We start from the raw sequence: 13,974 nt of genomic DNA, 5'->3' as shown, positions 1-13,974 counted from the left end.
TGGGATGTCACGTCAAAGTCAGGCCAATTGAACAAAAAATAAAATAATAAAAAGGAGGGAAATGAAAGAAAAAAGAGGAAAAGAAAGAGATGTAATTGGAAAAGTGCATTTAATATGGTGTGGAATTTTGTGTAAGATAGTCATTTACTTTCTCCTGTAATGTTTTTGGTTATTTTTATATATATTAAGAAATTTATCTTTTATTATTAATTAATAAAATTAATCATATTAATCTTAATTTATTCATTAAAATAGAACAAATACTTCTAGGCTATTTATTCTAAGGGTAACTTTAAAAAAAAGAAATTAATTCTTTCTTGATATTTAAGCAAATTAAATATTTTGGACCACAAAAAAAAGATCAAAATTTCACTTAAAGTGGACCGAGGAGTATTATTTTTCCATTTATTGGATGTTTCTGATGGAACCATCGTATAATTTTATTGAGATATGAAATAATCGTAAATGATAGTCTTGATAAAAAATAAAAGAGCATATAATAGTTTTAAAATGTTCTCCTACTGTTAATTATACATGTTATTATTAGTAAGCTTAGATAATTGATTTCTCATTTGGTATTTAGTACTCACTTTGAGAGTTCAATTAATTTAGCCCCCATTTGATCATAGATTTTGTCAAATTTTATCCAATTTTTTGTTTGGCAAATACCTGTATGTTTATAGATTTTATCCATATTTTGATAATTTTTCAAATCCCAAAACCAGTTCAAGAGATATTTGTGGCCCAAAATATTACTGTTTGATTTTTTAAAAAAAAAAAAAAATTGCCCTAAACTTTTGTATTTTATAAAAAAGCTCATTTTGTGTTATTATGACCCAACTAATTCATATCTACCCATTTTTCTCCCATTAAACTCACGTGACTTTGCCCTTCTCTATAAACAGAAGAAAATATTCGTCAATCTGTGGCAATCCACCGCAAAGATAAAAGTTGAAGGTAATTTGCTAATGTTTGTATAAATTTTCTTCAGATTTCTTTCGCTTGTTTTGTATGAATTTCCTTCAGAGTTATTGGGTATTTTTGATAGTTTTTAAAACTTATGAGTACAAGTCACATTTCATGTATTTTTCAAAAAAAAAAAAGTAAAATTTGTTTTGAAAAATTATGTCCAAACAGATTTCCATCTTCAAACCAAATTTCACCCAAATCAGATTTTTTAAAACAAATTTGAGAATTTATGGTCAAACACTAGTTTAAATTCATGTCACATACGACGTATTAAAAAGGAAAGTACCTCTTATCAGAATTTTGGTGGTAAGCTTAGATAACATAAAACGAAATAAACGAGTTTGAAAACTATAATCCTTTATCTAACTCAAATTATTCAAAACCATCTAGGCAACAAGTTGGCATGAATCGATTTTGATAATTAGACATTGCTTTATAACTGGCTAACTTTAAATATGTACCAGAATTGCAAATCTTAGATTATATAAGAAAGGCCAGAAACGTTTTATCAATATTACATATTAAAATGATTTGTATTAAAAAATATTTTATTTTTATAAGAGATGATTACGATGCGTTATCTACCACCATAAAAAATTATGACAGGACGGATAGAATACCTTCATCTTTAACCGGAAAAAAAAAATCTACCAAAAATCAATGACTTGTGGTTGATACGAGTGAGGAATAGAAAAATAATTTCGTACAAAAGATATGATTTTAGGATGTGAATGTATTTATTTGTAGATAAAGCTAGATTTAATGATCTTTTACACCTTAGATTTAAGGGAAATACTAATAAATAAGAAGGAAGAACAAGACAACATTTGTGGTTGGAGGAATCAAATCAAACATCGATGTTTACACTTTACACTCCCTTGATTTTTGATTTGGTGACATATTGCCTCTCAAAGATTTATAATATAAACATAATTTCCTCAGATCAATGAACTTAAATAGGTATTATTAGTATATTACTCCTTCAAGCTATTCTTTTAATCTTTATTGCGTTGATCATATAGTAGCTAAAAAATTCCGAAATATAATATTTTTGAACGGGAGATTCAATTTGAACAAAACCGACCTTAACTTTAAGTGTGTATAGCTCACATGAAAAAGATAAACAAACATTACGAGTTTACGATATTCATTGGTCAATTAAAAAACTATTATAGCAATGAAATTAGAATTAAAAAGACATATTAATCATGGAATTGTTGACATACTAGGCATGATTTATATGATTAATTACACAGTCATCACAACCATTTTTTCATGAATTTGAAAAGCTAATATTACTGCGAAAATGTGTATTTTATACCACAAGAAACGAAAGGAAAAACGAGATAAAAATGTAAGCTTACGTGATAAATGAATTTTAAATAAGAAAATGAGTTTTGTCAGAAAATTGGGTAAAGGCCAAATCTTTATCTCCTTTTTCCTTCACCCAATGATATTTTAGTCTTCTTGTTTTCTTATCTTTTTTTCTCATCAAGAGAATACCTAAGGTGTGGTCACTTACATATAATTAAAATGTCAATATTTGATCTTTGACTGCTATTACGTATGTTCTTAATTGGGATGTACAATTATTAAGTGAACTTAAGTCACCCCCTAAAAATACCTTTCTCGGCTTGGCTAAGATCAAGTGTATTATATATTTTTATTAGTTTAATATCTATATGTGAGCCGATAACTCAAGTTTTTGAAAGGGAAGGATCACTAAGGTAGCTTGTTACTTGGGCCTTCGTGCGTTGCTTGGGGTTGCACTACAGCCCAGGCCTGGCACACCCAGGAAAAATGCCACCTCTAAAAGAGTATCATAGAATTAAAATGTTCTCCAATTATTAACAAGTTGTCATATATCTCTTTTGAACAACTAAATTACATCGCTTTAACAACAAGAAAACTTAATGATATGCATTAGCTTTATCATCAATAGACTCAAATATGCATTAGAATCGCGACATTCGAATTTACCAAAGAGGTTCATGTTGTCACGACCCAATTCTCCTATAGGCCGTGATGACGTCCAACGTTACCGTTAGACAAGTCAACAGTGAATTAAACTATGTTATTTCTCTTTTAATAAGTTTTCAAGTAATTAAATTCCATAAATTAAAAGGTTAAGAAACATCAAATTTCAAATAAATAGACAAAAACAGTTGAGTGCAATCATAACAATACAATAACCCAAAATCATATGTTTGCTAGTGTGTGTACCAAGACCTGGTGTCACACGTGTATGATACTAATAGATTATACAAAACTCTAGCTACTGTCTAAAATAAAAATGGACAGAAATAAATGCAAAGGAGAGACTCTAGGTGCTGCGGAATGGCTCAGGAAGCAACTCACCACTAGGCCTCGGGATATCTGGGATGCGCGCCGGTAGGACTGCCAGATGTACCTATCTTAGATCCTGCACGATTAGTACAGAAGTGTAGCGTGAGTACATAAACAACATGTACCCAGTAAGTATCTAGTTTAACCTCGAAGAAGTAGTGACGAGGGGTCGACTTCGACACTTACTAAGGGCTAACAATATGAATACAAAAATTCTAAATAAGCATGAATTATGTAAACAATTATAATGACTCATTAACAAGCAGGTGCAAATAACTCTTTCATAAATTGATAAGTCCCAAATAAATTTCCGTCATTAACAAGTGTAACCTCATAAGCCACAAAATAATATCAAGTATGATTAGGCTCCGAGTATTATTAAGCACGATTTATGCCGAGGTCGTACGACCCGATTCAGAATAACGTGTACACTGCCGAGGGATGTGCGGCACGATCCATAGATGCATCTATCTACTGCCGAGACGATCGGCCTGCTCCACAAGAAGAGAGGATACTTTATAAGCATTTGACTTAAACGTTACAACAAGGCTAGTACACAATATAATAAAATTTATATTCACGGTCAAGTAATCCGCTAAAGATTCAAGTAAGTGAAATTCGGTCTTTTACAATTTCTCTAACAAGTTCTAATATAATTTAGGCACTTAAATTAATAAGTAGGGTACTAATATTACAAGTAATTCATGATTTAGGTCCTAAACTACCCGGACATAAGCATAAATAGTAGCAACGCACGGATTCTCGTCACCTCGTGCGTAAGTAGCCCCTACAATTATAAGTAAAAATTAATTTAAATTACTTGAGGAGCAAATTCCCTCTTACAAGGTTAGACAAGAGACTTACCTCGTCTCAAAGCTCACTTTTCAGTCACAATTTCGTTCTAAAGCCTCAACTCGGTGCCGAACTATCCAAAACTAGTCAAATGTTATATAAATGAATCAATACGTGTTCAAAAGTTCATATTCTAACTATTAGAGTGATTATCCAACCCCAATTGAAGGATTCCTAAAATTCATTACCGGACCCACGTACCCGGATTACGAAAATTTTCGAAAAAAGTTATTACCCATAACCTCACGAACTCAAATATATAATTTTTACTCGATTCCATAATCATTTTCGTGGCTAAATCCCATTTTTATCAAAACCTAGGTTTTTCATCTAAACCTGCGATTTTTATAATTTTTCATGTTAAAATCTACTCATAATCTATGTATTTAACTCCTATTGTATAGAAATTACTTACCTTAAAGTGTTAGGTGAAAATCCCTCTCCAGGAGCTCCAAAATCGCCCAAGAGATGAAAGAAAATGAACCAAAATAGCCTAAGTCCCGCATTAAATGAACCATTCTGCCTCCGGCAATTTCGCATCTGTGAAGGGACGGTCACTTCTGCGGCTCTGCATCTGCGGAAAGTCATCGCAGATGCGGCAGCCCTTGCCTAGTTGGCCTTCTTCCGCATCTGCGGGCAACTGGCCCGCTTCTGTGACGCGAGTGTCACTCCTGCGATTGCTTCCATCGCACATGCTCGTTCGCAGGTGTGCCCCCATGCTCCTTATCTGCGATCCCTGGGCAGCTCACACTGGGCCGCTTCTGCGGTTGTTGGCTCGCTTTTGCGGTTGTTGGCTCGCTTCTACGAGCTCGCACCTGCAATTGTCCCTTCGCACGTGCGATTGCACCAGAAGCTGGGTGCTTCAGCTATGCACCCAAGGCCAAACGACCTCCGCGCTTCGTCGGAATGAAATCTGAGGCCCACAGGCCTCGTCCAAACATACCAACAAGTTTGAAATCATAAAATGGACTCGCTCACATCTTCGAAACACGGAAAACAACATTAAAACTAAGAATCGCAACCCAAAACCAATAGGATCAAATTATGGACTTCAAATTCTTCACTTATCCTGAATGCGCCAATTCGTACTTAAACTACTCGGAATGACTTCAAATTTTGAGTGCAAGTCTTAAATCACCATACAAAACTATTTCCAGGCTCGGAATCCCAAACGAACCTCGATAACACAAATACCTACTCCAAACCAAATTTAAATAACTTTAAAACCTTCAAGGTGTCAACTATCTATATTAAGCGTTGAAACGCTCCCGGGTCATCCGAAACTCGATCCGAACATACGTCCAAGTCCAAAATCATAGTACGAACCTATTGGAACTATCAAATCCCAGTTTCAAGGTCGTTTAATCAAAACATTGACTCAAGTCAAACTTAGCCCTTTTTAGCCAACCTTAAGGAACTAAGTGTTCTGATTTCAACCCGAACCCTTCCAAATTCTGAACTAACCATCCCCGCAAGTCATAAAATAGTTAAAACACATACAAGGAGTCTTATTTAGGGGGATGGGGGGGATCTAGAAAGCAAAATGACTGGTCGGGTCGTTACATTCTCCACTTCTTAAACAAATGTTAGTACTCGAAGGGGTCTAGAGTCATACCTGAAGTGTTGAATATGTGTGGATATCTGTTTCGCATGTCCTCCTCGGCCTCCCATGTCGCCTCCTCCGCTGGTTGGCCCCTCCACTGAACTTTTACCGTAAAAATCTTCTTGGACCTCAACTGGCAAACCTGCCTATCAACAATAGCAACCGGATCTTCCTCATAACCCATGCTCTCATCTAACTGAAGCGTGCTGAAGTCTAACACATGTGACCTGTCGGCATGATACCTCCAGAGCATAGACACGTGGAAAACCGGATGAACTCTCGATAGACTAGGAGGCAAAGAAAGCTCATAAGCAGCCTCCCTAACTCGTCTCATCACCTCAAATGGGCCTATAAACCTTGGGCTCAACTTTCCCTCCTTCCCGATCCTTATGATTCCCTTCATCCGCGAGACTTTCAAGAGAACCTTCTTGCCCACCATAAACGATAAATCACATGACTTTTGATCCGCGTAACCTTTTTGTTTGGATTGTGCTGTGCGAAGCCGCTCCTGAATCAACTTTACCTTTTCAAGGCATCCTTCACTAAATCAGTACCATATAACTTAGCTTCGCTGGGCTCAAACCATCCGATGGGAGAACGACATCGCCGATCATATAAAGCCTCAAATGGAGCCATCTCAATGCTGGACTGATAACTGTTGTTGTAAGCAAACTCAGTCAAAGGCAAGAATCGATCGCACTGCCCTCCGAAGTCAATCACGCATGCTTTGAGAATATCATCCAAGATCTGAATTGTTCGCTCCGACTGCCCGTCAGTCTGCGGATGAAAAGTTGTGCTGAGCTTTACCCGAGTCCCCAACTCACTCTGTACTTCCCTCCAGAAATGTGAAGTAAATTAAGGGCTTTTATCTGATATGATGGATACATGCACACCATACAACCGAACAATCTCCTGAATATAAATCTGGGCCAACTTCTTTGAAGAATACGTGGTCACAACCGGAATGAAGTGTGCTGACTTGGTCAACCTGTCGACAATGACTCAAACTGCATCAAACTTCCGCAAGGTCCACAGCAACCCAACTACAAAGTCCATAGTAATGCGCTCCCATTTCCACTCAGGTATAACCATCTGCTGGAGTAGGCCACCTGGCCTCTGGTGCTTATACTTAACCTACTGACAATTAAGGCACCTCGCTACATACTCAACTATGTCCTTCTTCATTCTCCACCACCAATAATGCTGCCTCAGGTCACGATACATCTTCGTAGCACCTGTATGAATAGAATACTGAGAATTGTGTGCCTCCTCTAAGATCTCCTCCCTCAAACCATCAATATTAGGAACAGATAGGCAACCCTAGAGTCGCAGAACACAATATTCATCGATAGTAACCTCCTTGGCACCACCCTGCAGTACCGTCTCTGAGAACCAATAAATGCGGATCATCAAACTGACAAGCCTTGATCTGCTCGAATAGTGAAGACTGGGCGACATGCAAGAACTCTGTTGGGCTCTGAAATGTCCAACCTTACAAGTCTGTTAGCCAAGGACTGAATGTCCAAAGCTAGTGGCCTCTCCTCCGCTGAAATGAATGCCAAACTACCCATACTCTCTACCTTTATGCGCAAGGCATCCGCAACTACATTAGCCTTGCCCGGATAATAAAGGATGGTAATATCATAATCCTTTAGTAACTCAAGCCACTTGCGCTACCTCGAATTGAGATCCCTCTGCTTGAACAAATGTTGCAAGCTGCGATGATCGGTGTAAACCTCATAGGACACCCTATAAAGATAATGCCTCTAGATCTTAAGTGCATGAACAATTGCAGTCAACTCCAAATCGTGTACATAGTAATTCTTCTCGTGGGGATTCAGCTGACGTGAAGCATATGCAATAACTCGCCCCTCCTGCATCAATACATAACCCAAACTAACACGCGAAGCATCACAATACACAATGTATATCCCTGAACCGGAAGGCAACACTAACACCGGTGCTGAAGTCAATGCGGTCTTGAGCTTCTGAAAGCCCGCCTCACAATCATCGGACCATCAGAACAGAGCACCATTCTGGGTCAATCTAGTCAAAAGTGCTGCAATAGATGAGAAGCCCTCCACAAACCGATGATAATAACCTGCTAACCCCAGGAATCTCATAATCTCAGTCGTTGTGGTAGGACGAGGCCAACTCTAAACTACCTTAATTTTCTTAGGGTCTACCTTAATACCCTTGTCTGATACAACATGCCCTAAGAATGCCACATAATTCAACCAGAACTCACACTTGGAGAACTTAGAATATAGCTTCTGTTCTCGCAAGGTCTGAAGCACCACTCTCAAATGCTGCTCGTGCTACTACATGCTACGTGAGTAGATCAAAATGTCATCAATGAAGACAATGACAAATGAATCAATATATGGCCTGAACACCCTGTTCATCAAATCCATAAACGCCGCTGGGGCGTTAGTCAAGCCAAAGGACATCACTAGAAAATAATAATGGCCATATCCAGTCCGGAAAGACATCTTTGGAACATTCAAATCTCGAATATTCAACTAATGGTACCCCAATCTCAAGTCAATCTTAGAGAACACCCTGGAACCCTGCAACTGGTTAAACAAATAATCAATACGTGGCAACGGGTACTTGTTCTTGATCGTAACCTTGTTCAACTGGCGATAATCAATGCACATCAGCATATTCTTATCTTTCTTCTTCACAAATAACACTGGTGTACCCTAAGGCGATACACTCGATCTGACGAACCCCTTTCCTAGAAACTCCTCAAGCTGTTCCTTCAACTCCTTCAACTCTTTCGGATCCATGCGGTACAGTGGAATAGATATAGGCTGGGTACCTGGAGCCAAATCAATACATAAATCGATATCATGATCTGGTGGCATACCTGGTAGGTCAGAAGGAAACACATCGGAGAACTCCCGGACAACGAGCACTGAATCAATCACCGGAGTCTCTATGGTAGTATCTCGAACATAATATAGATAAGCTAAACAACCCTTCCCGACCATGTGTCGATCCTTCAAAAAAGAAATAACCCGTCTAGATGCACTGACAGACGATCCCTTCCACTCAAATCTAGGCAACTCTGGCATTGCCAAGGTAACAGTCTTGGCATGGCAATCAAGGATGGCGTGATACAGAGATAACCAGTCCATGCTCAAGATGACCTCAAAGTCGGTCATATTGAGCAACAAAAGATTTGATCTAGTCTCATAACCATAGAATATAACAATGCAGGACTGGTAGATCCGAACCCCCAGAGGAGTGGACACATAGATAGGAGTAACCAAGGACTCATGAGGAACACCCAGGAAATGAGCAAACAGAGATGAAACGTATGAATATGTAGATCCTAGGTCAAATAGTACTGAAACATCCCTAGCGCAGAGAGAAATAATACATGTGATCACGACATCTGAGGCAACTGCATCTGGTCTGGCCGGAAAAGCATAGAACATAGCTGGAGCGCCACCTGACTGGCCTCTATCTGGCTGGCCTCCACCTCTAGGATGATCCCTACCCATCTGCCCTCCGCCTCTGGGCGGTCGGACGAATGGTGGGGCAGCTGGTGCTGTAATCATATATTGCTGAGCCTGCTGCACTGTCTTGCCCTGAAACCTGGGGCAGAACCTCCGCACATGAGTAAGATCCCCGCACTCGAAACAACCTCTCGGTATGATGGGTTGCTGGCATTGTCTGAACCTGATTGCCCGAATACCCACTAGAGGAACCCTGAATAGCTAGTGGGCGGTAGGAACTCTCTGGCATGGCACTGAAATAAAGTCACACTGGAGCACCCCGAGAAGGCGGCGGTGCTTTATATGTGGGCCTGCTAGTATGACCCCTCACAAATTGGCCTCTTCCCTCAGCCGGGCCACCTCTAAACTCTCCGGAATACTGAAACCGCTTATCCCTCATAGCCTGCTCCTGGATACACTGACGTACACGCTCGATCCTCCGAGCTATCTCTACAACTAGCTCGTAAGAAGTCCCCATCTCAACCTCTCAGGCCATGGTGGCCTGAATGCTAGTGTGCAAACCCGCAACAAACCTCTGCACTCTCACTGCATCAGTGGGAATGATCATAAGTTCATGATGATACAACTCAGAGAACCTCGCCTCATAGTCCGTCACTGACATCTGACCCTAATGGAGCTACTCGAATGAAACTGTAACTCTTTCCTCTGAGAGGGCGGGATATACCTATCCAAAAAAATATGGGTGAACCGGTCCCAAGTCATGGGAGGTGAATCTGTTGGTCTGCCGAGGAGATATGACTACCACCACCTATGGGCCCTGCCCTGCAGCTGTAAAGTAGTAAAATCCACCCCATGGGACTCCAATATCCTCATGTTGTGCAGTCTGTCCCTCTACCGATCAATAAAGTCATGGGGGTCCTCATGTCGCTCACCTCCAAAGACAGGAGGATGAAACCTGGTCCACCTGTCCAATAGCTTCTGCGGATCACCGGCCGTAGCTGGTCTGGGCTCAGGTATAGCTGCTGCAACTGGCTGAGCTCCGCCCACGGGTAGTGCGCCCGGGGTCTGACAGCTGCATGCTCTAGAGCCTGAGCGGTAGGGGTCTGTGCTCCCTCTCCCGCCTGATATGTGGCTGGGTCTGCTGGAAATAAACCAGCCTGGTTAATAGTATCCATGAATAGCAGCATACGGCCCATGACCTCCTGGAAACCTGGCGCGGACATGAAATCCATTGGGGCTAGTTCTGCTGCAGGCACCTCGCCCTGCTCCTCAATGATAGGACCCTCTGTTGGATCTGCTGGTGGAATAGCTGGAGCAACTATGGGACGTCCTTATCATCTACCACGGGCTGGAGCTCTCCCTCGGTCTCTGCCACGACCTCTAATAACAGGTGGAGCAACTCCTCCATGGTCTGGAACATCCACTCCGCGCGTTCTCACTATCTGTGAGAGAATAAGAGAAAGATACTTAGTACCACATCAACTACACGATAGGAGATGAAGAAAGAGTAGTTTCCTAACACCCTATAGCCTCTCGAAGATAAGTACGGATGTCTCCGCACCGATCCGCAAGACTCTATTAGGCTTGCTCATAACTTGTGAGACCTACGTGAATCTACTGCTCTGATGCCATGTTGTCATGACCCAATTCTCCTATAGGCCGTGATAGCGCCCAACATTACCGCTAGGCAAGCCAACAGTGAATTAAACCATGTTATTTCTCTTTTAATAAGTTTTCAAGTAATTAAATTCCATAAATTAAAAGGTTAAGAAACAACAAATTTCAAATAGATAGATCAAAGCAGCTGAGTGCAATCATAATAATAGAATAACCCAAAACCATATGTCTGCTAGTGTGTGTGCCAAGACCTGGTGTCACAAGTGTATGAGCACTAATAGATTATACAAAACTCTAGCTACTAGCTTAAATGAAAATAGACAGAAATAAATGCAAAGAAGAGACTCTAGGTGCTGCGGAATGGCTCACGAAGTAGCTCACCACTAGGCCTCGGGATATCTGAGATGCGCGCCGGTAGGACCGCCAGATGAACCTACCTCAGATCCTGCACGATTAGTGCAGAAGTGTAGCGTGAGTACATAAACAACATGTACCCAGTAAGTATCTAGTCTAACCTTGAAGAAGTAGTGACGAGGGGTCGACTTCGACACTTACTAAGGGCTAGCTATATGAATATAGAAGTTCTAAATAAGCATGAGTTATGTAAATAATTATAATGACTCATTAACAAGCGGGTGCAAATAACTCTTTCACAAATTGATAAGTCCCAAATATATTCCCGTCATTAATAAGTGTAACCTCATAAGCCACAAAATAATGTCAAGTATGATTAGGCTCCGAGTATTATTAAGCACAATTTATGTCGAGATCGTACAGTCTGATCCAGAATAATGTGTACACTGCTGAGGGAATACGGCACGATCCATAGATGCATCTATCTACTGCCGAAGCGTTCGGCCCGCTCCATAAGAAGAGAGGATATTTTATAAGCATTTGACTTAAGCTTTATTACAAGGCTAATACACAATATAATAAATTTTCTATTTACGGTCAAGTAATCCGCTAAAGATTCAAGTAAATAAAATTCGGTCTTTTACAATTCCTCTAACAAGTTCTAATAGAATTCAGGTACTTAAATTAACAAGTAGGGTGCAAATATTACAAGTAATTAATGATTTGGGTCCTAAACTACCCGGACATAAGCATAAATAGTAGCTGCACACGGACTCTCGTCACCTCATGCGTACGTAGCCCGCACAATTAGAAGCAAGTATTAATTTAAATTACCTATGGGGAAATTTCCCTCTTACAAGATTAGACAAGAGACTTACCTTGTCTCAAGGCTCACTTTCCGGTCACAATTTCGTTCTAAAGCCTTAACTCGGTGCATAACAATCCAAAACTAGTCAAATGTTATAAATATGAATCAATACATGTTCAAAAGTTCATATTGATACTATTAGAGTGATTACCCAACCCCAATTGAACGATTCTTAAAATTTATCCCCATGCACACGTGCCCAGATTCCGTAAATTTTCGAAGAAAGTTGTTACTCATAACCTCACGAACTCAAATATATAATTTTTACTCGATTCCATAATCATTTTCGTGGTTAAATCCCATTTTTATCAAAACCTAGGTTTTTCATCTAAACCCATAATTTTCACAATTTTTCATGTTAAAATCTATCCTTAATCTATGTATTTAACTCCCATTGTATAGAAATTACTTACCTCAAAATGCTAGGTGAAAACCCCTCTCCAAGAGATCCAAAATCGCCCAAGAGATGAAAGAAAATTGTCACGCCCCAATTTCCCCTCCGTTGGGTATCGTGATGGCACCTAGTCTTAGGGACAAGGTAAGCCTAACATTTACTGAATAACAACCATAATAAATAACATCTAACAACTTGAAATGGAATTCTTTATAAAAGTTTACAATACCCAGTACAAGTCATAAGCTCTACAGAAATTGCTACAAATTTCTAAATACAACTGTTTGGAAATAGGTAAAACATCGTGAATACAAAATAAGAAGGTGACTCCGAAGCCAGCGAATGCAGCAATAGATTTACCTTGAGTCTCCACAGCAACAATCCGCACATCTAGCTAATGATCAACTGACAAAATACCTGGATCCGCACAAAAAATATGCAGAAGTGTAGTACGAGTACACCACGGTGGTACCTAGCAAGTATCAAGACTAATAATCGCCCAATCCGAGCTCTCAAAGTCCCAAAATCGAAATGGGAAAACAACCCTTGAAATCCTATTTTCTGCCCAGCAAACTCGCTTCTACGAGCCTTCAACCGCACCTGCGGGAAAACCATCGCAGGTGCGAAAATGACTTAAATTGATGGGACCGCATCTGCGAGCTTTGGGCCGCACCTGCGAGCCCGTTCCTGCGGTTTGGCTTCCGCATTTGTGACCCTTGCCCAGGCCGCCCATACCTCTCCTACGACCATCACTCTGCATCTGCCGATGTGCAGATACGACTCCCTTCTCGCACCTGCGCTCACATACCTTCTTGACCAAAAGCGTACCTGCACCCTTCACTCCGCACTTGCAATCCCGCACCTACGGTCTCCCCACTGCAGGTGCGACAACACCAGAACTCAGATAGCTTCAGCAATTGCATAAGTCCAAAACTAAATCCGTTAAGCATTCGAAACACACCCAAGGCCCCCGGGACCTCAACCAAACATACCAACCAATCTTAAAACACCATACGAACTTAGTCGAGCCCTCAAACCACACCAAACAATGCTAAAATCATGAATCATCCTCTAATTCAAACTTAAAGAACTTGAAACTTCAAATTTCTACAACCGATGCCGAAACCAATCAAACCTATCAAACCACGTCCGTAGTCCCAAAAGTAAATGCTCAACAAAGGATTTCTCGAGGTACCGCCTCGTAGTCCCAAAAGTAAATATGTAAGACAAGGGGATCTCCCGAGGTACCGCCTCGTAGTCCCAAATTAAATATGCAAGAACAACCAGTACAAAAGCAACAATAACACTAATACAAGGGTACGACAAATAAATCAACTCAGAAATTCTAGAACTCAAAGGAACGGAGGAACTAATTCACAAGGAGTGGCCACAATAGAGAATGCTAGTCATAATAAGAACCGCTCAACAAGAAAGGAAATATAATATAACAAAGGTCCACAATGTACAGTTCGACAACAAGGGAGCTAACACAAGTCGAATGATC

General features: G+C 40.2%; 2 protein-coding genes and 1 pseudogene across 2 annotated transcripts; 1 reads left to right on the top strand and 2 right to left on the bottom strand.

Moving 5' to 3' along the window:
* The first annotated feature begins 2,589 nt into the window (after positions 1 to 2,589).
* Positions 2,590 to 2,765, top strand: LOC117277540 (U2 spliceosomal RNA; annotated as a pseudogene).
* A 2,988-nt stretch (positions 2,766 to 5,753) lies between these two features.
* On the bottom strand, positions 5,754 to 6,209 carry LOC138893592 (uncharacterized). The gene has a single exon (XM_070178228.1). It carries the CDS (start codon positions 6,207 to 6,209, stop codon positions 5,754 to 5,756), a length of 456 nt encoding a protein of 151 aa, XP_070034329.1.
* A 2,266-nt stretch (positions 6,210 to 8,475) lies between these two features.
* Positions 8,476 to 9,282, bottom strand: LOC138893591 (uncharacterized). Its single transcript, XM_070178227.1, has one exon. It carries the CDS (start codon positions 9,280 to 9,282, stop codon positions 8,476 to 8,478), a length of 807 nt encoding a protein of 268 aa, XP_070034328.1.
* Positions 9,283 to 13,974: the final 4,692 nt, after the last annotated feature.

The sequence above is a fragment of the Nicotiana tomentosiformis genome, chromosome 6 (genome assembly GCF_000390325.3).
Source record: "Nicotiana tomentosiformis chromosome 6, ASM39032v3, whole genome shotgun sequence".
Classification (NCBI taxonomy): Eukaryota; Viridiplantae; Streptophyta; class Magnoliopsida; order Solanales; family Solanaceae; genus Nicotiana; species Nicotiana tomentosiformis.
The sequence above is the reverse complement of the archived record's forward strand: the minus strand, read 5'-3'. Positions and strand labels throughout refer to the sequence as shown.

Bases quoted from the DNA above. Each gene is read 5' to 3' on its own strand.
- LOC138893592 (XM_070178228.1), bottom strand. From the start codon at position 6,209: ATGGTGGGCAAGAAGGTTCTCTTGAAAGTCTCGCGGATGAAGGGAATC.
- LOC138893591 (XM_070178227.1), bottom strand. From the start codon at position 9,282: ATGGGTAGGGATCATCCTAGAGGTGGAGGCCAGCCAGATAGAGGCCAG.